At 55.5% G+C, this 23826-nt stretch overlaps 3 protein-coding genes and 1 long non-coding RNA gene across 6 annotated transcripts in view; 2 read left to right on the top strand and 2 right to left on the bottom strand.

Moving 5' to 3' along the window:
- Window positions 1-3540, bottom strand: part of RTN4RL1 (reticulon 4 receptor like 1) — a 72100-nt gene extending 68560 nt beyond the window's left edge. Inside the window, exons 1-3 of the mRNA XM_042916706.1 lie at window positions 3528-3540; window positions 2484-2610; window positions 461-563 (exon numbers count right to left, since the gene is read on the bottom strand). Coding sequence (XP_042772640.1) covers window positions 461-563; window positions 2484-2610; window positions 3528-3540 — 243 coding nt within the window. The remainder of the gene's footprint in view (window positions 1-460; window positions 564-2483; window positions 2611-3527) is intronic.
- Window positions 2481-19736, top strand: DPH1 (diphthamide biosynthesis 1). Of its 2 annotated transcripts, XM_042915727.1 has the most exons (16): window positions 2481-3380; window positions 7981-8048; window positions 10154-10306; window positions 10430-10493; window positions 12166-12287; window positions 12706-12863; window positions 12992-13113; window positions 14744-14812; window positions 15216-15372; window positions 15505-15605; window positions 16110-16188; window positions 16467-16607; window positions 16779-16891; window positions 17611-17706; window positions 18468-18574; window positions 18799-19736. In XM_042915727.1, the coding sequence occupies exons 2-13, from the start codon at window positions 7988-7990 to the stop codon at window positions 16872-16874; spliced, it is 1323 nt and encodes a 440-aa protein (XP_042771661.1). In that variant the 5' UTR covers window positions 2481-3380; window positions 7981-7987; the 3' UTR covers window positions 16875-16891; window positions 17611-17706; window positions 18468-18574; window positions 18799-19736. The 2 variants fall into 2 exon arrangements, with proteins under 2 accessions (XP_042771661.1, XP_042771660.1); XM_042915726.1 differs by having other exon boundaries at window positions 18468-19736.
- Window positions 17046-18441, top strand: OVCA2 (OVCA2 serine hydrolase domain containing). The gene is made up of 2 exons (XM_042915728.1): window positions 17046-17262; window positions 17611-18441. Exons 1-2 carry the CDS (start codon window positions 17061-17063, stop codon window positions 18108-18110), a joined length of 702 nt encoding a protein of 233 aa, XP_042771662.1. The 5' UTR covers window positions 17046-17060; the 3' UTR covers window positions 18111-18441.
- Window positions 18787-22253, bottom strand: LOC122206499. 2 transcript variants are annotated; one of them, XR_006196487.1, is made up of 3 exons: window positions 22110-22253; window positions 21665-21823; window positions 18787-18870 (listed from the first exon to the last, which is right to left on the bottom strand). It is a non-coding gene; the product is annotated as an uncharacterized LOC122206499 (long non-coding RNA). The 2 variants fall into 2 exon arrangements; XR_006196488.1 differs by having other exon boundaries at window positions 18805-18870; window positions 21657-21823.
- Window positions 22254-23826: the final 1573 nt, after the last annotated feature.

Below are 23826 nucleotides of genomic sequence, written 5' to 3'. Positions count from 1 at the left end.
AGACTCTCAGGTCACCTAGGGAACCTCAGGGATCAAATGGACGAAGCACTGACAATCCCATGGTCCCTTCCTCCCTCTGCCTCCCCTCCTTCTTCACACAAAGGAGACCCAATCCAGCCACCAGGCCAGCCCATCTGGCTATGGAAACCAAAAGAACAAAATGCATCTTACTGGATTGCAGACCTTAATCTAGCTCTTGCTGAATTATTCAAAGATAGCATTAACTTATAAATGAGTGTGTTTGACTGATTTTGTGGTTGATGTACAGATAAATTCTAATGAAAGACAGCTACAAGATTTTAAATTATTAATTAGACTGCCACTTAACAAAGCCTATTTGGCACTCTATTTCCTTGCTTAACAAGACAAAAACTTTAAGGACAGGTTCTTTATTAGCCCAGAGGCTGTTGATTTGCATTCTGTTTTTATAGCTCTAAAAATGAAAACCATAGATCCTGACCTTAAGCAGGCCACTTCTGGCAAAGCAAAACCCCCAACAGGGCTGCTCTTTCTTCCTGGATGGTGCTGGGTGGCTCGGGGCCTGGCTTGCTCTGCCTGCCTCTCATCTCTGACCAGAGGCTTGCTTTTTATATCCCTGGTTCTGCCAGGGTAGGCCAGGAGATGGAAAAGAGGGCAGGCAGCAGCTGAAGCCTTCAGCTACTAGCACTGTCAGCAGCAGGATCCACTGACGACTCAGGCTGTTCTGGTTCACAGAGGTGGGGCTGTGGCCAGTAGAGTCCTTTCCTGAAGGGATGCAAGGCAGCGCACGCAATTCCTAAAATGTCCTGCCAGAAGACAGGACCCAGCTTGCTGTAACAGGACAACCAGAAATCAGAGCAATGACCCTCATGACCGAATGCCTACGTTCACTGCCTTCCTCCTCTGGGCCTTCAGACACTGAGCCTCCTAAATCCACAAAGCACTCCATTGTCAAGCCCACCAGCCCAACCCTTTACAGAAAAGAGGGTTTTTCTCTTCCACTCTGCCCCCAGGATCTAGAAATGGCAGCTCTTTCTTTTTTCAAACCCTCTTCCAAAGCTGGACTATAAAACCCCCTCAGGTCTAGGATCCCATGAAGGGCCCTGCAGCTGATAGGCAGGGAAACTGCAACAATTGTCTGAACCTACCCTGTAACATTTTGCTTGGAGCTTTGGGGAACAATTGGAGAAGCAAACACTTCAATGGCCACCTCCCTTGGCATTGGCCTCAGGCATACCTTTGGCTTTCAGCACATACCTAGAATCCACACGGAGAATCCGAGTGTCTTGTACATGTGTGCAAAAGAAACAAGTCCTGGTGATCACAATCAGGGACAGAGAGAGAAGAATGTCCAGCAAAGGACCAAAATAAAAGTCCTTTGCCCACACAATGTCCCAGCAGAAGGCTGCAGGCCACTGGAGTCGAGCATAGCCCAGCAAAAGGTTTTTCTGCTCTGTTTTCCCCTGGTCAATCCAGGTGGAAACCTCTTTGCTGGAAGAAACTCTCTCATCAACCAAGCCATGAAGGAAGGGAAAAATAGCCCAAGTGGTGAACGCATATGACTGCCAAGCCTCCAGCAGCCACCTCTTGAGCAGGGTAAGTGAGCCTCCTCCAAGGGGAGCAGCCCCCAGGATGCACTGGGCTCATTCCAGGTTGGGTCTCTGGATGGGAAAGACAGGCTCCTGGAGGTTACTCAAGCCTCCCTGGGCACCTAAGCCATATAAATGAAGTGCATGGGCTGCTTTGTGGCTCACTTTAAACTAGAAACTGCCAAAAGGCAACAGACCAAAAGGAAAATGAGATGTCAGTTTCCCTCTATTATCTCCATCACAGAGGAGGCAACCCAGACATGGCGGCTTTTTAAAACTGCCTGGGAAGCCTTAGGCACCAGGGCAAGTCTACACACTCCAGGCTGAAGCTTCTCAGACCTGGGCTCCTGCTCAGTTCTGTAAAAAGCCCCTTCTGTGTGCAGACACTCAGGCCAGCAACGCTAGCTGCTGAAAGGACTTTTAGTCTCTTTCTGCAGAGAAAGGGAACTGGGTGTATCCGTGAAGTGGTTTCTCCAAACAGCCGCAGGGACTTTTCCCACACCACAGTAAAAAGCAGCTAGCGTTTCCCCCGCACTGCCCAGGCCCACGTGGAAGACACAAGTCACACACAAGTTTGTGACTATTGACACGATGGGGCAACCAAGGCTTCCCAGTAGGCCTGAGCAAGCCTGGACCACCACAGAGGCTTTACAGCGTCCAGCGAAGGTGTGGTTTCTTCACCCACCTGTCCCACCTGCTAGTGGGGTCTCCTCCATGACCCCCACGCCTGCTCCTCTCCGCCCATCTTGAGGCTTCGCTTCCCATTCCTCCGCCACCTCCCCCTGCCCGTTTTCTCCTTCCCTATCCTACTGTGAGGTCAGAATCCTGTGCTTACGACACCTCGGTCTGTTGCCATGGAAACAGGGGCGGATTAAGGCAGGAGCGCTGAGCGCAGGGATCAGGCCCCTCAGCTACCTGAGCTCTCGCCTCAACCGGCTCCCGCAGGGCCCGGGTCGCCAGACACAGGCGCCGAGACTCGCCGGCCACCCGGCCGGGTCCAGGGACGAGAGGGTCCCGGCGGAGCGCCGCAGTTCGCCCGGACCTGGAAAGGGAGGGAGGCAGACGCAGAGGCCGGGGTAGCTGGAGACGGGGCTTGCGGGCTCACGGCGTGGTCACCTGCCCTCCCTGGGCCCTGGGGACAGCTCCCCGCGCGGCAGCCACGTGGGGGCGCGGCGGGACTTCCCCAGCACCAGCGCCAACTTTGCAACGCTCTGCAATGAGCCGGGCGGCGGAGGGAGAGGGAGGGTCGTGGTTAGGTGGTCGCGCGGGGCCAGCTCCCCTCAAGTTGAGCCTGGCACCTGCCGCGCACGCAACCGGCGCTGCCCCCCGCCTTCGCATTTTTCTGCTCCAGTCAGAGAGGAAACTTTGAAGAACCGGACATCAGGCGCTGGCCACCTTCCCTCGGCTGCTGGGTACCCAGAGCCCGTCCCTGAGGACCAAAGCAGACTGCAGGAAAGGTGCCCGTGTCCGGGCCCCGCCTGAGAAGCGAGGGCGCGCAGTGAGCGCCCGGGCCCGCGGTCACTGACCGCTGGCCGCACTGGAGCGCGGGCTACACCCGGCACGGTCAAAGCGGCAGAACTGGCAGCATGTGCCCGCGCAGGGGATGGAGCCTGCAACTGCAAAACTTTATAATGGCAAAGCAAAGGTCCCAGAAGGCCACCTCCCCTTCCGTCATGGGCAGCTCACTGTGGTCTCTAAATGACCTCGCCGAGCCAGATCCCTAGGCCTGGCCGCTAGATCCACGGAGCAAATCCCGTGTCTCGCAACTGGTCACCGACAGGGGCTTGAGCTCCAGCAGCAACCCCTCCGCAGGTGCGTCCCCGCAAAACCCGCCAGTCCGCCAGGGGCTGCTTCCCCGGCCAGGAGCCCCGGCGCCGGGCAGCTCTCAGGCGGCTCCCAGCCTCGCGGCTCTGTCCCGTGCACACTAAACTCCAACTTGCCCCTTCAGCTCCAACTCACCTTTGCGAAGCATGTTGGCCGTGGGGCCGCCACTCCGAGGTCGGCCTAGGCGCGCTCCCTCCCGGAGTCCGGATTCAAATCCTTGGGCGCCGGCTGCAGCTAATCCGAGCGCGTCGAGGCGGGGGCAAGCCGGGGATCCGCTTGTGCCCGGCAGCCAGGCCCCTCAGGGGCATGGTGAGCCCGAGCCCCGCGCCGAGGGCACCGGCGCCCACTAGCAACCGCGGCGCTGCCTGGCAGCCCGGCGCGCTCGTTCAGCCCCGGGACAAGCGGCTTGCTCCGCGGAGCCGGCGGCCTGCCTCTGCAGCCCCGAGCTCTTTGCAGGCGGTTTTGAGAGGGGACGCCGCCCCCCGGCCGCCCGGCCGCCGGGCTGCAGCCCCCTCCTTTCCGCCCCCTCGGGCCGCCGCCGCCGCGGCTGCTGCAAAAGGGCGCTCGCACGCACCGCCGAGCTCCGGGGAAAGCGCCCGGCGCGCGTTTGCAGGACCCGGTGATCGGCGGAGCGGGGCGCCTCCCTTCCTCCCCCCAACCCCCCGGCTTCCCCCACCTTTCCTCCTCCCTCCCTCCTTCCCTCGCTCGCTCGCTAGCTCCCTCCCTCTCGCTCCGCTCCCCGCCCCCGCTCACGGAGCGCCTCCCATACAAAATTTATGAAAGTGCTCTCAGCTCGCGGTGCCGAGCGCCGTCCTATTCCCAGGGCAGCGGCGCTCAGCCGCACGGCGCCGCCTCCCAAGGTGTTTTCGCTGCGCCCGCCCCCGGGGACGATCCTTGGCCCGCGTTGGTCCAAGTACCTGCCCCAGCCCCGGGCCGGCCGTCGGGTCACTCGAAAGCCCCTCCCGGGCCCCTCGGGCTTCCCGGAGCTCGCACCCGCAGCCCAACCCCCGCCCGCTCGCCCTTCCCGGCTGGAGGTCACCGAGACAGGCGGCTGGAAGCGTGCGCTCTGCCCACCAGCTGGGGCAGGAAGACAACCGCCATGAGACCCCAGTCACAAGTCAGCACCCCTGCCCATATCCTCTCTAGCCGGCTCCGCTTGCTTCTCGGAGGCTCGACGGCTCCTCCTCGCCCAGGACAGCTCCCGCGGACCCAGCCGCTTCACATCCACCGTCCCCCGATACTATTCTTTTGTCGGGGGGAGGTGTGGCGAACGCCCAGACTGGTCTAGTCCATTCAGCAAGCATTCAGTGAGGCCCAGTTGTAAATCCTAGAGAAAGAGAAGAACCAAAGTGGGGCTCAAGTAGGCTATCCCCGCCTAGGGGGTTCCCTGGTCTCCTTCAGTCTACACAGACCCCGCCCGGGGCTTCCTGAAAGATGGTGGAGGCACCGCCTAGAAAGCTGGCCCCGCGGGGGGCCAGTTGAGTTGAGCTGAGAAGGTTCAGGCCTGGAGAGATCCTAGGTGGAGGCGGCACCCCCTACTGGCCTGGGATAAGAGGGGTCCTAGGAAAGGAAAAAGTGGGCTAAGTCACTCATTCAATACACATTTATTGAGGGTCTATCCTGTGGGACACTACTATTCCTAGGGATTCAGCCAATGGAAAAGACAAGGTCTCTGCCTTTGTGGAGTTTATAGTTAATAGGGAGCAAATGAAAAAAGTCGAGATCAGGCAGTGCTTGGAAGAAAAGCAGGATATAGTACAGAGTTGATATGAGGGGGTCAAGGAGTGCTGCTTTGAGCAGGTGATGTCTAAGAGAGCTAACTGAAGTGAGAATGAGTTGTGATTCCATGGAGAAAAACTTGGTATGATAGGAAGGTTCAAAAGAAGGCCAGTATCATTCATTCACACATGCATTCAATGGCACCCAGGCTCTGTATTTGAGCTAACTACATAGATATGGACTTCCAGAAGCTTATGGCATAGTTTAGGAAGAAAGACCCACAAGCCATCTTAGAATATGACGAGGAGACATCAAGTGTGGGAGGGGGCTCTGCTAGCTTTGTAAGGGGGTGAAGGACCATCAAGGAAATCTTCACTAAAGAGATGCCATTTAGGTTGGGTCTTGAGGGCGGAGAAGGAAAAAGGACATTCCAGGCAGAAGAGAATGTGCAAATGCTTGGTAGTGGAAAAAGTAACTTTGTTCTGAAGATTAAGAAGATTGGTCCATCATGGGGGTGCCTGGGTGGCTCAGTCGGTTAAGCGTCTGACTCTTGGCTTCAGCTCAGGTCATGATCTCACAGTTCATGAGTTCGAGCCCCATGTTGGGCTCCACACTGACAGTGTGGAACCTGCTTGGGAGTCTCTCTCCCTCTCTTTTGGCCCCTCCTCTGCTCACATGTGCTCTCTCTCTCTCTCTCTCAAAATAAACTTAAAAAAACAAAAAAGGATTGGTCCATCTTGGGATGAACTGAAGGTGAGGCATTCTCTTAGCTTTGACCAGCTGCAGGGCTGGACTGACCTCACACCCTGCCTGAGCCCTGCCAGGCAGACATTAAAGCTGAACTTAAGGCACTGGGCACTGCAGAGGCTCTCCATGAGTTAACTGAGGCTCAGGGAGTCTGAACAACTTGCTCAATGTCACAGAGCAGATCAGTGCCAAAGTGTAGGCCTGAATCAGGGTATGCTAATCCTCCTTCCAACTCCATGAGCTGCCTCCCCATAACCCCCTTGCCCCACAAACTCTAGCATCTTAGGCAAAGTTGGCTGGGGCTGGGCGTGAGTGTGAGAAGCAGAGTTATTTCAGGCCTCAGGAGGGCTGGATGCTGCTTTGGAGTCCAGCCAGGGGGTGGGGGTGACTGTAGGCGGGTGTTGTGGTGTAACGTGGGGGTGCACTGTGCCTGCCTTCTTGTCAGGCAGTAATTACTCAGACTGCTGAGTAACTCAGGCAGGGAGACCCCCCACAAACAGATGGAGGTGTTCTCAGCCCAAGTTGAATGGCAGCCCTCAATGTCCTTCATTGCAGTATCTTGGGGGACATGTTAGTTCTTCTAGACATCACCTGGTTTCCTAATGGGTACAAGAACAGCTCATTCAGCACAGAGGCTGTAGGGCAATGTTATGAGGATGGGGGCCTTCCATCATCAACAGGCCCCACCTCTGCCTAGGGAAAGACCCTAAGGGGTGGTGTGCTTGCTAGGGAGAAGCCACTACTCTGCTGGAGTCAATCCCCACCCGCCCCCTTGCCAAACTCACAGCTGCAGCCAGAACTAAAGCTGCCCGTTGGCTGGGCCTTCGTGTCCTGAAGGGGCAAGGGCTGGACTCAGGGGATCCCTGGAATTGAGATCTTGCACCCTGGGGGTCCAAAGAACCAGGGACATTCCGGGCTGGACTCTTATCAAGGCAAGAGGGGTGTTCCTGAGACCGATGTTGGCCACAGTTCAGTCCAAAGTTATAACTGTCCTAAGAGCATCGGTCAGTGGCCTGAGGGGCAGAGCATTGACCCTTTCTGGCCCTCCCCTTGGCTGCTCACTCTCAGCCAGCCCATATATCCCTCTTCTCTGGGCAGCCTCCCAGGCAGGGCCTGTCCCTGGCTGCTTGTTTTTCACTTCTCCATGCACTTTAATTAGGAGTTTCCAAGCAAGGAGGGCCTCCAGGGGAGCCCGAGGCCACAGAGCTACCTTAAAGGGCCAGCAGTGCTCACATCACCACCACCAAAAGAGGAAGATGGTGCCAGAGGGCTGGATGGGCAAACAGCCCTGGGGGACCTTTGCTCTCTAGGGCAGACCTTGTTGAGGGCCAGTCCTGCAGGTACTCTGCTCTTCCAAACGTCAAGGCTGCCTCACTGGCCACTCTGCCTTCTCTTTGGGATCACAGGAGCCCAGGCCCAAGCCAGAGAAAGACTGTCTAGGCTTGTGGGGCAGCCTAGGCAGAGCAATGTTGGCCAGAATCCAAACGGTTTAGGCTGTTCAAATCCTTGGACCGTCTCCCTGCCCCAGGAAAGCACCCTCAGATTTGGGGTCTTCCCAAATTGGTAGTTTTTCATATGGGAACCTTCCACACTTGGTTCTAAAGGTAAGAGCCCTCTGGTGCTCCTGAAATCAGCACCAGGACTCAATTTGGAGCTGGGCTGAGTGGAGCTGAGTTCTGTCTTGTTTGGGCAGTGGGATCCTCTGAGTTAGAGAATGTGGCCTACCTACATGGCCTCCACTGCTTACCAGGAGGGGATACTGGGAGAGGAGCAGAAGGGAGACTTGGGGGGGAGGGTGTCCCCATTCACAAGACAGACTGTAGAATTCGGGCAAGGAGTCGGCAAATAGAGGAGCACTGGCCTGGGAATGCCAGGTCGGGCGGGCCGGGAGCTGAGCGGAGAAGCCTGGGCAGCCAGGAGAGCGCAACTGCTGTGTTCTGGGGGCTCGGGAGAGCCCCGTCCTTCCGGGCTAAGAGGGACTTGCGATAGTCCCGCCCCTATCATCTCCTTCCTGGTCCCCGCCCAGCAAATTCCCGCCCCTCGCTAGCGATCGGCGGTTGATCGCAATGTCTGAGCTCTCGGCGTTCTTCTCACGCTGCCTTTTTGATCTCCACGTGGGCAGGCTAGTGATGGCGGCGCTGGTGGAGTCGGTGGCTGCAGAGCCCGGCGGCCGAAGCGGCCCTGGCAGAGGTAAGTACTACCATTCTGCGGCCGCAGGACCTCACATCGCAGGTTAGGGCCCTCAGGTTAGGGACAGAACCATCCCCCTCTAACAGCGGCGGCCTTTCTCCACCGGACCCCGAGGGCCCCGCGGTCACTGGGTACCGCGGCTTTCGCTGGAGCCCAGAGGGACCGGTCTTCCTTTTTGCAGTCTTCGGGCTCGATCGGGAGCAGCCCTTCCTAGGAGCCTGTAGTCCTCACGCCGGAAACGCTGCCCTCCTGCCTTGGCGGGCAGACAGGCTCAGGAGGACTCATGGATAAGGCGGACCCGACCGGGAGGAAAAGAACTGGAGCGTTGCAGTGGCCATTCTGCAAGTGGGCCCTCAGGCAGTGCTTTCAGGAAAGAAGCGGGTTTCATTCACCAGGCACTTACTGAGCGCCCACTGAATGCCAGGCCTCTACTGGATGGAGGGACTAGACGACAGTCCTGCCCTCCAGGACCTCTGTCTACCGGAGAATGCTGATGTAAACAGAAGATTACAGGCACGTGACAAAGGAGGAGGAGCCTACTGGTCCTGGGGACTAATTGAGCTACTAAGGCCAGCAGCTCCCACACCCCCAAGACCACAAGGGACTTGGCCCTGTCAGAGGAGCTTTTGTGAGGGACCCAGGGTTCTGAGCTGGTTGTTCGAAGGCCTTCGAAACAACTGAACAAAAACGATGGCAGGGGTGACATTCACCTCTGGTCTCAGGATCCCAGCCTGCCATGCTAATTCTCCACTGCACCATCATCACGACCACCATCCATCCACAGGCAGAGGGTGAAGGGTCATGTCTAGGAGCAACCCTCCCATAGTAGTCAAGGGCCCTAGCAGAAGTTCTGGCACAAACTACAGGTTCAGTAAATATTCATTCAATACATTTCTTGCCTTCCTTGTCACATTCCCAAACTATCTGGTTCCTAAAGATATAGTAGGGGTTGAGCTAAACTGAACTGTGGAGAGTAGGATGCAAATTAAGAGCTGCAGTTTTGCTATGGGCTACACTGTTTTCTTTAATCAAAGGGTTGTAATTTGCATACCTGCATTTGCTCCCACTAGACTACCAGCCCCTAAAGAGCGAAATCACTTCTCTGTCTTTACCTGTTTGCCCCCAGTCCTAATTAGAGTGTGTTCTTTCCATCTTTCCTGGGGTGGAACTATGGGACTAGGGAACTTGTTAAGTCAGTTAAATGTTTGTTGTTTGTTTCCCTTTTTTAAAAAATTTAATCTAATTTAATTATTATTATTATTAACTTTATTTCATTTTTTTTAGAGAGTGCAAAGAGGGGCAGAGGGAGAGAGAGAATCCTAAGCAGGCCCCCTGCTCATCGCTGAGCCAGATGTGGGGCTCGATCCCACAATCCTGGGACTATGACCTAAACCAAAATCAAGAATCGAATACTCAACTGATTGAGCCCCCCAGGCGCCCCATTTATTTCTCTTTTAAATGAGGAGAGGGAAGAGTGTAGGAATTCATCAGTGTAGACCTAGTCAGTGGGACATGAGTAAAGAGAGCAGTCTTTTGGGGCGCCTTGGGATTCTGCTGGCTTGTGAGCTCTCTCTCAAAATAAATAAATAAACTTAAAAAAATAAAAGAGGGCAGTCTTTTAAAATAGTACTTGTAGTACTTGTAACAGTTGGCTTATACATCTCATATTTAGGACCTCAGAACTTCAAGGTGGTCTCAGGGACTGGGGGAAGAGAGACATTTTCCCAGGGTGCTAGGGTGGCTAGGCTTTCCCTCAGAGTTGTTCTTTGTCAAGGAGCAGTTGTGTGGGCTTTTTTCTGTTTGTCCTCAGTTCAGTCTCCTGGTATCATTTCTGTTCTCCAGAGGTAAGGTATGAACTATGCCCCGTTCATGGGCTTAAGTCTCTGATTTCCAGTAATCTCTCAACCTGGAAACTAATTATGCAGCTGTCTTCCTTGCTTAATGGATTCTCTTTCCAGCTTCAGAATGAATTCAGTGGGGAAGAAGGCTGGGCCAAGCCCCTTGGCATCTGGGATCTGGGCTTGAAACTTGGGTGGTGTTAACAGCTTAGCTGGGTCTGGCTCTGTTTTAGGCCAGGAGCCAACTCAGGCCTTGCGTTGTCCTAGGTCGAGCCCCTCGGGGACGCTTGGCCAATCAGATCCCCCCTGAGATCCTGAACAACCCCCACCTGCAGGCAGCCATTCAAGTCTTGCCTTCCAACTATAACTTTGAGATTCCCAAGACCATCTGGAGGATTCAACAGGCTCAGGCCAAGAAGGGTGAGCCCTCAAGCTTTGAGATGGGGTAGGGGTGGTGAGGTTGCCTGGCTCAGTCAGGGGTAGTAGCCCCATCCCAGCATTTTTCCAGCCCTCTGCTCTCATGTCTCTGCTCTTGTCTTTCAGTGGCCTTGCAAATGCCTGAAGGCCTTCTCCTTTTTGCCTGCACCATTGTGGATATCTTGGAAAGGTGAGGCCTGGGGCACTGGAGAAGAAGCTGAGCCAAGGTTTTCCCCATGCCTGTTACAGCTCTGCCTGTTGACATTTTTTTCCTTCTGGACCTTGACCTTACCCTATCCCCTTCCATAACCATACACACACAAAGGGGAAAAGCCAAAACTAAACTCCCAGCCTGCTGAGATCCCAGCCTGTCCTGCTTGGTTTTGTCCATATAACTCTCTTTCCCTAAAATATTTAGGGGGGAGGAATGAGTCAATTCCAGTATCTTCAAAGCTGAGTCCAGAGCAGGTGGTGGGGTCTGAAGAGGAACCTAAGAATCCTTAGTGCTGACCCGGAATGAGCTCAGTTGTCAGCATCAGGTCTAGCCAGGGTGAACTTTTTTCTCTGGCACACTTGGGGGAGTAGGGCAAAGAGGGGCTTGGTGCGGTAGAAATGTCTAGGAGATGGTATTCAGTTCCTCTTCCCTCTTAAGTTTCTTCATTACAATGAGACATCCTTGGGGGTCGGGGGTGGGGAGTGCTCAGCCATCTGGAACCAACACTGGAACAGGGAGGGGGAATGGAGAAAGGGGAGGTCATCTCGTGATGGGAACCTCCCACTTCCCTGCTGCTGCCCTCCCCCACCCTGCTTCTCATCCTGCTGCCACAGACTCACTTCCCAGCTCCCACCCTCTTGCCCCTTGGGGATGCTCTCTGGGGCTCAGGCCAATTTGCATACATTTTAATCTATAAAAAATTAAGTGCTCTGGCTGACTCAGATGCCTGGGCTGCATTTTAAGGAGTTGAATAATCTGCTTTTGTGCACAGACTGATTTGGGGAAGGGGGAGGAGGGGCGGATGCTGACTGACAGTAGCTCAGCTTTCCCCACCACACCCCCAGGAGAGGAATGGGGAGACTCTGGTCACCAAGCCAGGCCCCACGCCCCAGGGGTGGGTCTCTCAGGGAAGAACTGGTCCTCCAGTTGCATTACCATGGTGAATTTGGGGAGTGTGGGGTCTTCCCCACCCACCCCTGTCCCCTAGTGATTCAGGCCTGGCAGCAGATCTTATGGCAATGTGTTGGCCAGAGCCCACTCTTTCTGACGCACGAGGTATGTGGGTGGTGCCATGTGCTGTGGGGGAGCTGTTCATGGGTCCCCCCATTCTGGGCACAGAGGGCCCTAACTAAGGGTGGGGATCCCAGCCTGTAGCAGGGGGTCTGGGTGACAGGGAGGCCGTGTGTACCCATACGTGCCTGCCCACACACACCACAGGGTCAAGGCCTGGGAGTGGGTGCCTTTGCATGTGTATACGCACTCGTTGCTCTGGGTGGGATGATCGGGGCATCAGAGGTCTGTATTTGACCCCGTGTATGCCCAGCTGAGGGGTGGGGGTCCTTCCTGCAATCTGAGCTTGGACACAGGAACTGGGTGCTACAGAGACCATCCTCATAGAGCTACAGTTCCAGGAGCTGCTGCCAGGACTGGGGGATGTGGCAGCTGGGCTCCTCCTACTCTTTGTTGGCAGAAGTGGCAGCTGCCAGCCCAAGTGATTGTGGGGGGTAGGGAGAGAGGAGCTGGGCCCTGAGATACCCCCACAGGGGTAGGTCTCTCTCCCACCTCACCCTTGTGTCACCATCTCATTGTTCCCCCTGGCTCCACTCCCCCCACCGCCCCCCGCCCCCCCACCCCCCCCCCCCCACAGGTTCACGGAGGCCGAAGCGATGGTGATGGGTGATGTGACGTATGGGGCCTGCTGTGTGGATGACTTTACTGCAAGGGCCCTGGGAGCTGACTTCCTGGTGCACTATGGCCACAGCTGCCTGGGTACGGTGGGCCGGGATCTTGGCAGGGAGGCAGAGGGGCAGAACTGCATGCTAATCTCCCATCACAGTGCCTTCTTGTCTTGCTTGCAGGCAGGAGGTCCCTCCCAGTTTCTGGGATGGCCTTGGCCTTCCTGCTCTGCAGGTGGATCTTTCCTTTGGATTTGGTTGCCTTGGAAACAGTGTTGCTGTCCCAGATGTGGGTGTTTGAAAGGCTGTTGGTGGTAGAGCAGGCTGGGCCCCTGGCCGAGTGACAGAGAAGGAGCTTCTGAGGGACCTGTGACCACCACCCCCCTCACACCCCCTCCTTTTATCCCTAGGCTGAAGCCACTGGTCCTGGCTGCACAGAGGCTTTGGCCCTGGCAGGCCCTCTGCCCCTCTGGCTTTCCAAAATAGTCTCCTGATCTCTACCCTCCTCCCAGTTCCCATGGACACCTCGGTCCAAGACTTCCGGGTGCTGTACGTCTTTGTGGACATCCGGATAGATACTACCCACCTCCTGGATTCTATCCGCCTCACCTTCCCCCCAGCCAGTTCCCTTGCCTTGGTCAGCACCATTCAGTTTGTGTCAACCTTGCAGGTAAGTGGACAGATAGCACCATCCTCCAGACTATTCCTGGGGTCCCCTGTGAGGTGCTCCAGGCTGGTCATCTGGCTCTGGCTCTCTCCCCTCACCCACTTGCTTCCCTTCTGTCATTATCCTTACAGGCAGCTGCCCAGGAGCTGAAAGCTGAGTATCGTGTGAGTGTCCCACAGTGCAAGCCCCTATCTCCTGGGGAGATTCTGGGCTGTACGTCCTCCCACCTGCCCAAAGAGGTGGAGGCTGTTGTGTAAGTGAAAAATGGGGGGCCAGTTATAGAGACATAAGAAGTGTACCCTAGAAGGGAGCCTGATGTTCATCATATAGGAAAGAAAACGGAGTCTAAAGCTCCTTAACTGTTTGCTCAAGGTCACCATGTAAAATGGGGACCACATAGGGTTTCATGTTTCCTGTCTCCCTCTCAGGTGCTCTGTCCATCTAGGAGGCTAGGCCCAGAGTAGGCAGGAGTCAGGGGGCCTCACAGCAGGGGCTGAAGGTGGGCTAGAAATGGTGGGAATATAATTGGAGAAGATGGATGGGCACGCCCAGGCTGCAGCCCCATTAATTTAGCATCCGGACAGCTAACAAGCAGGAGCAGCATGTCTCCTGCCGCCTAATTATTTTAGGTAATGGAAATGCTTAATGTTGTGTGAATGCAGCCAGCCTCAGAGCCGACAGCTCCCCCGGCTGGGACTGGGGAGGGGAGCCCCATTCCTGGCTAATGGAATGAAACAGGGAGGGGCACTCCCCTGACTCAGCCCCACCACTGGGGCTGCAGATGCTGGCCCCACAGGCCTTGCTGCTCCCACACAGAACACCCCTGCCCCTAGACAGGCCCACATCAGGGCCTTCCCCAGCCCAGACCTTGCAGCTCTACTCCCCAGGGGCATTCCCCCTGTGCCTGTGCCCGCATAATTCTGAGCTCATAGACACCTACCCTTGGGGGCTTCAAGGTGTATGTTGGAGGGAGGGACACTCTTGAGTGTTGGCCATTCATCACAATTCAGTGTGCTCTCCAAGAAAGAAGGAGCTGCCATGGCAGATTGTCCTTTGTCTCTGGCTTCTCCATGGCCCGGGAAGCTACTTTTAAGGACAGTATCTCCCAGGGCATGTTTGAATACATCCTGGTGGTTAAACCTAGAATCAAGTCCAAATAGACTGCTTAATAGCTGTGTGACTTTGGGCAAGTTTCTTAACATCCCTGAACATCCGTTGTATCTCTTGTAAAATGGAGAGAGACACTATAGGTAGCTTGGAGGATTATTTGATAAGACTGAGTGAAGTCCTACATGTCAAGTGCTTAGTCCAGGCCTGGTGCGCAGAAGGCACAAATCCAATACGGTAGTTGTTACAACTCAGTAACAGGACCTGAGAGCCAGTTTGGGCGGAGAGACCCAATGTCTACCCTGAAACCATGTTTACAGCATCATTGATACCCTGAACACTACTTGCCAGGTTTGTGTTGAGCTAGGTGAGGGAGAACTTGTCCTACCACCTCCAAGTTAGGATCTCTGGACCCCTGACTGGCCTTCCGATGGTCCTGGCTGCCCCTCTACCCTTCCTCCAGAAGGTTGAGCAGTGGGGAGCAGTTCTTAGATTCTGCATGACATAACTAAAGGGGCCTTACACTCCTCTGATTCAAACTCCTTATTTTGCATGTGAGGAAACCAAGGCCTCACAGGAGGTGAAATAAATGCCAGTTCTCTCTCTCTCTCTCTCTCTCTCTCTCTCTCTCTCTCTCTCTCACACACACACACACACACACACACACAGACCAGCATAGCTGGCCAAGAACTCAGTCTGGACCTCCAAGCCAATGCCTTCCTTTTCTGCTGCCCCGCCCCACTCCACGCTTACCATCCCCTTTCTACCCATTGCAGATATCTTGGAGATGGCCGCTTCCATCTGGAGTCTGTCATGATTGCTAACCCTAGTGTCCCCGCTTACCGGTATGGGCTGAGCTGGGATGACCCACTAGGGAGGGGGTGGGACTCCCTGCCACTGAGGTCCTCGATTGGCCAAAACTTTCTCATTCTCTGGCACTTCACAGCCAGCAGCCCTAAGGATCTAAGGTACTTGGGTTCTGAATCTGGGGGTCAGACCCGGGCTGCTGCTCCACAGTACCCACCCATCCCCTGGTATTTACAATGAAATCGTAAACCCCTCTCCCACCTTTGCCTGTTCCAGCTATGGGACTGATCTTTCCAATGACCATCTCTGCTCTTGCCTCTGTTCCTAATTACCTGCATGGAGCCTGAAGGTTCAGCAGACCAAGGGGCTGGGTCGGGGAGCTATGTGTACAACATACACTGTGAATGGCTGTCACTGTGACCCTGATAACTTCTTTTCCAGATATGACCCATACAGCAAAGTCTTATCCAGAGAGCACTATGACCACCAGCGCATGCAGGCCAACCGCCAAGAAGCCATAACCACAGCCCGCTCAGCTAAATCCTGGGGCCTTATCCTGGGCACTTTGGGCCGCCAGGGCAGCCCTAAGATTCTGGAGGTCAGTGGGTTTGGGATGGCCTCTAGAGGAGGGGACTGACTAGAAACCCAGCTGGGAAAATCAGTAGGCTAACAAATTTAGACTTGGCTGCTTGATTATGGTGACCTGAGCTTGGCCTCCCTCTTCCAACAGCACCTGGAATCTCGGCTCCAAGCTTTGGGACTTCCGTTCATGAGGCTGCTGCTCTCTGAGATCTTCCCCAGCAAGCTTAGCCTGTTTCCTGAGGTGGATGTGTAAGTTTCTTCCCCTTACCTCTCTAGCTATGACTCTGGCTAAGAAAGCTTAGATCTGAGTCCTGCCCAGCACACATTGAAGGCTGGAGTGAATGGAAATTGCTTCCGTGAAATTTTAATGTTTACAGAGGACTCATTCAGCAGGGGCTACCCTTGGCTATGGGTCACCCCACTCTAGCGTGGGGGCTCACAGGTAGCTGCAATTATAACGTGCGAGATGAGTTTGAGGAGTGGTTGGCACCTGCAGAATTTGATTCTGGGGATATTATCACAGATGAGCTGCCCAGCCCCTGCCCTCAGAAAGTTCATAGTCACTGGAGGAAACAGGAGAAAACAAGCAATGCTGTAGTGTTTTTCTAAACAGCATTAGGTGACAATCTTTACTTTAGAATGAATAGTAAGCATTCATTGGGTGTGCTGGGGACACAGTCATGTTTTTCATCACGCTGCCCAGGAGAAGGGGAGCACCCCCCTCCTTGGGTTTGACCTGACTTCCCTTTCCAGGTGGGTGCAGGTGGCATGTCCACGCCTTTCCATTGACTGGGGCACAGCCTTCCCCAAGCCACTGCTGACACCCTATGAGGTAACACCAAGTTGTGAAAATCCCTGAGGTAGAGTGGGCTTTGCACTGGTTCTGTCAAGGGAGGGATCTGGAGTGGGGTGGGTGAACAGCACTTAGTTACAGCTGAGTCCCTTCCTAGCTGTGTGGCTTTGGGCAAGTCCTTTAACCCCTCTGAGCCTCACATTTCCTTTCTGTGGCATGGGGATAATAGGACCTTCATAGGCCCTCGTGAAGACTGAATTAAGAAATCCTGCCCAGAAAAAGTCAGCAAATGTTATTGTCCTGTTGTCCCCCACTAGGCAGTGGTGGCCCTGAGGGACATTTCCTGGCAGCAACCCTACCCCATGGACTTCTACGCCGCCAGTTCTTTGGGGCCGTGGACAGTGAACCACGGACGGAACCGCCCCCCCCAGGCCCTGGGCCGGCCATCGCTGGCGAAGGTAGGCAGGGACTGCAAGCAGGGAGGAGAGACCAAAGGCGCGGCCTCGCACTGGCCGCCTCCCTAGCGAAGCTAGCCGAGGCCGCCGCCGTGCGGCCGCTGCGGAGAATGCACGGGAGCAGGGTGGAGGACGTCGCAGAATTGAGACCCTGACCAAAGTCTGGGACCTCAGATGCAAATGCAGGAGGAGCCCACGCGCCCTACTCCAGCAGCGGCCTGCGACGATTGCAGCTGCAGAGAAGAAAAGGGAGCGCCGCTCATTCCGTAGACCCTCCTTGGTCTCAGGTATCCACCCCTCCTCCGGCCACACCTTTCCCCTCCGGGTTGTTCTGGGAACGCCGCTCGCTCTATGGCCCGCCTTCGGGGTGGTGCCAGCATTTGGTCCCGCCCCTTGCATATTCAACTTCCGCTCGGGGAAAGTCTGCTTCCGGCCCCTGGCGCGTTGCCAGGCAAGATGGCGGCGCGGCGGCCGCTGCGGGTGTTGGGGCTGGCGGGCTTCCGACAGAGCGAGCGGGCCTTCCGCGAGAAGACGGGAGCCCTGAGGAAGGCGCTGCGGGGCCGCGCCGAGCTCGTGTGCCTCAGCGGCCCGCACCTGGTCGCGAATGCCGCGGGCCCCGAGAGCGTCGGGCCAGCCTCCGGCGAGACGGCCCTGCCCGGTGAGACGGCCTTGCCCAGGAAAAGCACTGAGTCTTTTATCTGGCGTCGTCTCCACGACACCCTTTGGCATACCCCCACGCTGTATCCTCGCCTCATTCCTTCCCTCTGCCCGTACCCTTCATTTCTTCCTTCCCAGCCTCACAGACAGGCTTCCGCCTTGATGTGTCATCCCCCTTTCTCCGTGCCACCCTGTTCTCCACCTCATTTCCCCCAGACTTTCTCCCTTCCCCTCAGCCGCCTCTCTTTCCTTACTGTCACTCCCAAATCCTCCGTGCCTCTCTTTTTCATTTCTTCTCCCCTAGATACCCGCTTGCTCTAACCCCATCCTTTCCCCTGTATCACTTTAGAGCCCTGCCTTCCCGAGGAGCAGCCTCGAGGCTGGTGGTTTTCAGAACAGGAAGCAGACGTTTTCAACGCCCTGAGCCATCCCACAGTGTGCAGAGGTCTGGAGGAAGCCTTGGGAACCGTGGCACAGGCACTGAAGAAACTGGGGCCTTTTGATGGGCTCCTTGGTTTCAGCCAGGGGGCCGCGCTAGCAGCCCTTGTGTGCGCCCTTGGCCAAGCGGGAGATCCTCGCTTTCCCTTGCCAAGGTTTATCATCCTGGTGTCTGGTTTCTGTCCCCGGGGCCTTGGACTCAAAGAACCCATCCTGCAGGGCCCCTTGTCGCTGCCTTCCCTCCATGTTTTTGGGGACACTGACTGTGTCATCCCCCCTCAGGAAAGTATGCAACTGGCTAGCCGATTCACTGGAGCCATCAACCTCACCCACTCTGGTGGCCATTTCATTCCAGCAGCTGCAGCCCAGCGCCAGGTCTACCTCAAGTTCTTGGACCAGTTTGCAGAGTGAAAGATGAACAGGGGCTCTGCCCCTACATCCCCTACCCCCACATGACCTTGGGGCAGCCTCTGGACTCCAGCCTCCCCGTCTTTCCCTGCTCTGGGAGCTCAAGTGCTGTAGTGTTCCTCACTATCACCAATTAAGAGACATATCAGTTCTTTAGACTCAAATTATTATAAGCCCAGCTCTACACTCAAGAAAAAAGGGAGCAGGATATTCAAACATGACGTCTGATACTCAAACATGAGAAAGGCCAGTGGACCCCTGGATGAGTGGAGGGTGGCATGGGAAGAGCAGGGGCTGGCACTGTGACTGCGACATAATAAAGTGGTGATTTGGATTTTGAGCATCTTTTTCCTTATACAGAAAAACCCATTTTGAAACCGAAGTCTGGATTTCTGGCCTTCCATACAACCTCCAGGGAAGCACCAAACAGGGAAGTGTTTGCAGTTGTGAGTCTCCAGGACAAGCTTGTGAGTGCACACGTTTGGTAGAAGTCTTAAGTCCCAAGCTGAAGGGAAGGAGGCCTTGGTGGCTGAGTTGGAAGAGTTTACATCTGAGAAGTTTTGGGAAGAGGTCCCCTGGCATGGTTCTGCCTGGGCTACAGAGTTAGGGTTCCTCCGTCCTGATCCCTGAAGGTAGTGTGCTAGTCTCCTGTCAGACTCTGGCATCTTGGGTTCTCTGCTTCCTCCTCCAGAACTGCTGTAGACCCTCTGAACGACCAGCTTGAAGGGTGGGATGATGCTCAACCTCAGGTAGAAGCCCAAGCCTGCACAGAAGAAACCCTATTACAGACCTGACCTCATCTACAGAGTTTCTGGGGTTGATGCTACTCCACAAGGATCCAGCCAAAGCCTAAGGAGCCCCTCCAGTTCTTGAGTACAGTTAGTTGTTCCTAAGCTGTCACTAGGTCCACTTTTGCTATTTGCCCTACTTCTAGTGTCTCCACCTGTGGCCCACCCTGCACTGGTTTCAGCGCTGCCTCTGCAGGTTCACCAGCCTGTTCCTTTTCTGAAAGATTACAGGAGGCCCTGGTCTAACCCTCATGCACGGTTGCCCCCAGGGAGGTTAGTAATTGAGTAGGAATTAGGATTAGAGGATACAGCACAAATACTCCAGCCTGCCCTGAGCCAATCAGACTAGCATCCCTTAAATTGCCCCTAATCCTGAGTTCTTCACTACACATAGCACTTGTCTAAGATGAAAAAGCTGGAGTTACCAACCCCCCTTCCCCCCAATCACCACCAGACACCCAGCTTACTGGATTTAGGACCTTTACAGCGGAAACTGAGGATGGGAGGATAGTTCTCCCTTGCTACAGTCTGCCTCTGCCTTGCTCTTGGTGTTTAAAAGGATCCCTTTTTTGGCAAAAAGGAGACTCAGAAATGAACTGAATTGCTCCTACAGACCTGTTGGATTTGGCCCATTGGATTTTTAAAAATACTCAATTTTTGATACTTAAGGTTTTCAGAATTTCACCCACACAAATCAGATTCCTGGCTTCTCTGGAAATAAGCAGTTCAGAATGGAATACAATGGATCTGCAGTTCAGAGCTCACATGCCCCCATGGCAGTCGTGGGCTGCCCCCTTTAGCAACGTCCCGAGGTATGAACATGATGACAATTGCTACCACAGCAGTTGCTACTTTGAATTATTTTGAGGACTAAAGGAGAGAGGGCAAGGTAATAGTGGGGAATGAATTTTTAGTCAGGGCTTAAAATTAGAAGGATGACGGTAGAGAACAGTATTAGGTGGGGCGAAAGTCTTCATGTTCGGTGTGAGGAGAATTCTCCTTCCCTCACCTCCTGCTTCAAGAACAGAAAATGTCCCCTGGTCCCAAACAAATGAGATACATCCTGTCCTGTCATGTCCTCCAGGAACAACGGAGTCTGTTAGGGGTTATTGCCCCCCACCACACACACATTCTGTGGACCACTTGTGTCAGAATCATGTCAAAACTTAGATTCCTGGGGCCAGCTCCTGACCTACTGAGTCAATCACTGGGACCCAGGAATCTGCATTCTGGCAAACTCTGGACATTACCATGCAACACAACTTTTGAAAACCACTGCCTTAGAGTAAAAGCCTGCTAAATATGTGCTATTGGTGGGGGGGGGGGGGGGGGGGGGAACCCACATGATTGTCACGCACTCTACTAGGGAGGGAGAGAAAGCTCTCCAGGTAAGAATTATTCTAATAGTTTCAATTTATAACTAAGGGAAATGTCCAGAGGACAGAAAAAGGAATACCATTTATTGAGTGCTAACTGGCCAGATACTGTGATAAGCACAATCTTCTGAGTTGCCCAATTTAATCTGACAACTTCCTGAGGTGGATACTGTTATTAATTTTACAACTGAGTAAACAGGCACAGAAGCTAAGTAACTTAGCCAATCTTGGATTCAGATCCAGAACTCACATTCCTGACCTTTACTAGTCATTGTTTTCTCTCCTGCACCATAGAAGATGAGCAGAGGGCACCCACCACTCACTACTGTTGGGCTATATGTGGTCTGGGTCTCACCTTCCTACCATAAAATAGGTTGGGGGTGGGGTGCACTCAATGAGTTCTAAGATACTAAAAAACTGTACTATCAGTCCTCTGGTTTCTCCTCCCCTGACCATCTTCTCCAGATAGGTTAGAATTGCAATCAACTTGGTATTTTCAGAATATCCCTACCATTTCTCTTTTCTACCTCTCACTCCATCTTAGAAACCTAAAGCTCTTGAGAGAGTCCCCGAGCAAAGAACCCCTCAACAGCCCCAGTCCCAGATCTGCTCAGAAAGGTGTGCTCCCCTCCCGTTATTCTGCCTAAGTGCCCAGTGTTGGGGTCTTGCCAGTGCCACCACACCCTCACAAAGACATAGCAGCCTAGTAGAATACTTTAGGCTGAAATTGCATTCTGCGGTTTCCAAAGGCTTTTACTCACGTGATCCTATTTGATCCTCACAATCTGCCAAGAAGGAAGGATCATTATCGCATTTTGCACAAGGCTCAGAAACAACACGGCCCCTTAAATAATAACCAGTTGGTGATGAAGCCAGGTTGGACCTCCTATTTCCCAGTGCACTACTCATATCTGCATACACTACAGTCTGCCCACAGATGTCCACTGGATTCCAGAATCAAGTACATTTAAGACCAGGGTCCTCGAGTGGGAGGAAGGAAGCATGTGGGCATTGACTAGCTATGAGACCAGCACCAATTGTCTTAAAAGTAGTTTAGCAAAGGAGGGGGTATGGAGAAGTAACAAAAAATTGATCAATGAGTGGCAGGACTAGGTTGCACTAACCACTCCCCAGCACTGTCCCTAGGGAGGTCCAGCACCCAATACCCATCAGTCAACCCCTGCAGTGGGTGGTGATGGTGGTGGCAGATGACATAAGCATGGTTTTGAAGAAGTCGTTCCTCACACTTCCCCAGACCAATAGGACTTCAGCCCTTCTCACATTCGCTCCCCCACTTTAGGGCTAATTTGAGTCACTATCTCAAATTGGAATCCAGCACAGATTGAGGTGAGGCTGCTGATACATTCAGACAATGCTTTACTGACCGGGTTACCTTTAGAAGCACACTGGCTTCCTGAGGCTTGGGAATCCTTATCATCCTACACGGAATAGAGGAAGAACGAGTGGGGAGAAGAGTGAGGGAAGGCTGTGACTCCATCAGGAAATGAGTTCAAGGATTAGTCTTGCTTTCTGCCTACCCAGCGAGGGGGTCCTGGAAGAATGAAGTTGTGGCATATTTAGAAAAACTTTCCTCCGTCTATTCCATTCAGTCCCCAGGCCTTCAGGTCCCAGTAGTCTCCCTCCCACCGAGGAGATAAAAACACAAATCTCAGAGCTACCCCTTCTCTCGCCATCCCTTGGCTGCAACCCTCTTGGCTAAGAAAACAGGATGGTCACTGAGGCGGACGGTCAGACATACGCCCCAGACCGTGCCTTCTCTGCCTTGGTAGATGCGTAAGCAGTCAGACCCTATGGTAGCCCGCCCCGCAGAACCGCACCTCCCTCCGCCCCGGCAGATACATCCGATCTTGACTTGCCGCCCCCGCTTCCTCCTGCTCCTCCTGGTCTCCCCCCTCCGGGGCTGGCAGATCCCAGCGCGGTGCGGCGCGTGGGCGTGCTGCGGGGCGACCATGGCTGTAGACTGTTACCTCCGGTTCCCACAGTAACAATCGAAAGCCACGGTTGCCCTGGAGACGCGGGGGCGGGGCGCGCGCTGCTGACGGCACCGCGGCAGCTCCCGTTAGGCAGTCGTCAGGGCAGAGAATTTTGGGGAAGGGGGGAGCGGGGGTAGCGCGCGCGACGGGGACCTGGCTCGGGGGCTGTGCGATGTGTGTGTAAGCCGGCCGGCCCTCGCAGCCTCTGGTGACCAGGGACCTGACGGCCGGATCGTAGCGCCTGCGCTGGATCAGCACCGCGGACAGCGGCGGCGCGGGCAGCGCGCGCAGAGCTGAGGGACCCTGGGGGACAGAGGGGCCGGGGGCGCGGCAGGTGGCCGGGTCCGCGGTCCTGGGGCGGGGCCAGGCGTCGGTGGCCGTGACTGGAGACTGTTACTGAGGGCGGCCCGGGCAGTAAGCAGTCTAGAGCCAAGGTGCCGGCGCGCTGCCCGGGCGGGGGTGCCTCCGTCGCCCGCAGCTGGGGGCGCTGCTGCTCTTCCTCCCCCGCGTCTCCCGCCTTTCTCGGCCCAGCGCTTGCAGACAGGCACGCGGCCCTTGACGTCAAAGCCCTGTGACGTCAAATATGTCCCTGCGGAGAGGCACTTCCGGCGGCGGGGGAGGGGTCAGTGGGGGTGGGGCGGGGCAGTCCGTCTGAGGCCCCGCCCCCGCCTGGTCCTGAGAGGACAGCTCCTCGCGCAGAGGCGGGAATTCGGGGGCGCTAAGGGACTAGCCCGACGGGATGGGACGGGGAGGGGGTGCCTGGCTGGATGCGGGGCAGGGGTCCCGAGAGAGCCGTGGCTGGGTCGGCGGGAAGGTGGGCGTCTGTCTTTTGCCGGCGGCCCGGCTCAGCCGGCCGGGGGCAGCGAGGCTGAGTCACCGCGCTGCGGGGAGGGGGAGGAGGGGGCGCCTCGCCTGGGGCGTCAGCACCTTCGCCCCACTTTCTTGGGAGGATGGCGCAGGAGCCCCAGGAAATGTCGCGGGGACTCTGGGGTCCGTCCTCTCTTCGATGCTCCTCCGAAGTGGCTGCGTCTTCATCCGGGCGCGGGCAGGTTGCTGCACGGGGTTCTGGGTACGCCTCCGGCCGGCTCCACCAGCTGCGTGGGGATCCTCGTCCCCCACCCTGCTCCCAACCCCACCCCGTAGGGGGCCTCCAACCTGCCGCCTGCCGGTCTCCTCATTGCCCTCCCGTCCGTGTCCGTACATCGGTCCATCGGTAGCCCGTCGGCCGGTCAGTCCCACTTACCTGTCGGGCCGCGTCGCGCCCGCTCCCGCTCGCCTCCTGCAGCCGGGCTGGCGCCGCCGCTTTTATAGGCGCGCGTAGTACTCGTGCGGCGGCTCATTCATGCGGCCGCGGCTCCTACACACTGACGCGCTGCAGACGTCAGCAGGGAATTTAGGAAACGGGAAGAGGGGCTATTTATAGTGGCAAGGCGGGGGGTTGGGGGGGGACCAAGGCGACGGGGAGCTGGGAGGGGGAGGAAGGCGCACGGAAGCAGGAACAGGGAGGGGGCGCCCGGGCCCCTGTGCCAGCCTACAAAGGGTTAACTTTCCGGAACTGCGG

The sequence above is a fragment of the Panthera leo genome, chromosome E1, assembly GCF_018350215.1.
Source record: "Panthera leo isolate Ple1 chromosome E1, P.leo_Ple1_pat1.1, whole genome shotgun sequence".
NCBI classification, from domain to species: domain Eukaryota; kingdom Metazoa; phylum Chordata; class Mammalia; order Carnivora; family Felidae; genus Panthera; species Panthera leo.
Note: the sequence above shows the minus strand (reverse complement) of the source record. Positions and strands in the feature narration are given on the sequence as shown.

Coding starts and splice junctions, on each gene's coding strand:
- OVCA2 (XM_042915728.1), top strand. CDS start 17,061: ATGGCGGCGCGGCGGCCGCTGCGGGTGTTGGGGCTGGCGGGCTTCCGA. Junction 17,263..17,610: donor CGGCGAGACGGCCCTGCCCG/GTGAGACGGCCT, acceptor GTATCACTTTAG/AGCCCTGCCTTCCCGAGGAG.
- DPH1 (XM_042915727.1), top strand. CDS start 7,988: ATGGCGGCGCTGGTGGAGTCGGTGGCTGCAGAGCCCGGCGGCCGAAGC. Junction 12,288..12,705: donor CTATGGCCACAGCTGCCTGG/GTACGGTGGGCC, acceptor CCCTCCTCCCAG/TTCCCATGGACACCTCGGTC. Junction 15,373..15,504: donor GCAGCCCTAAGATTCTGGAG/GTCAGTGGGTTT, acceptor CTCTTCCAACAG/CACCTGGAATCTCGGCTCCA.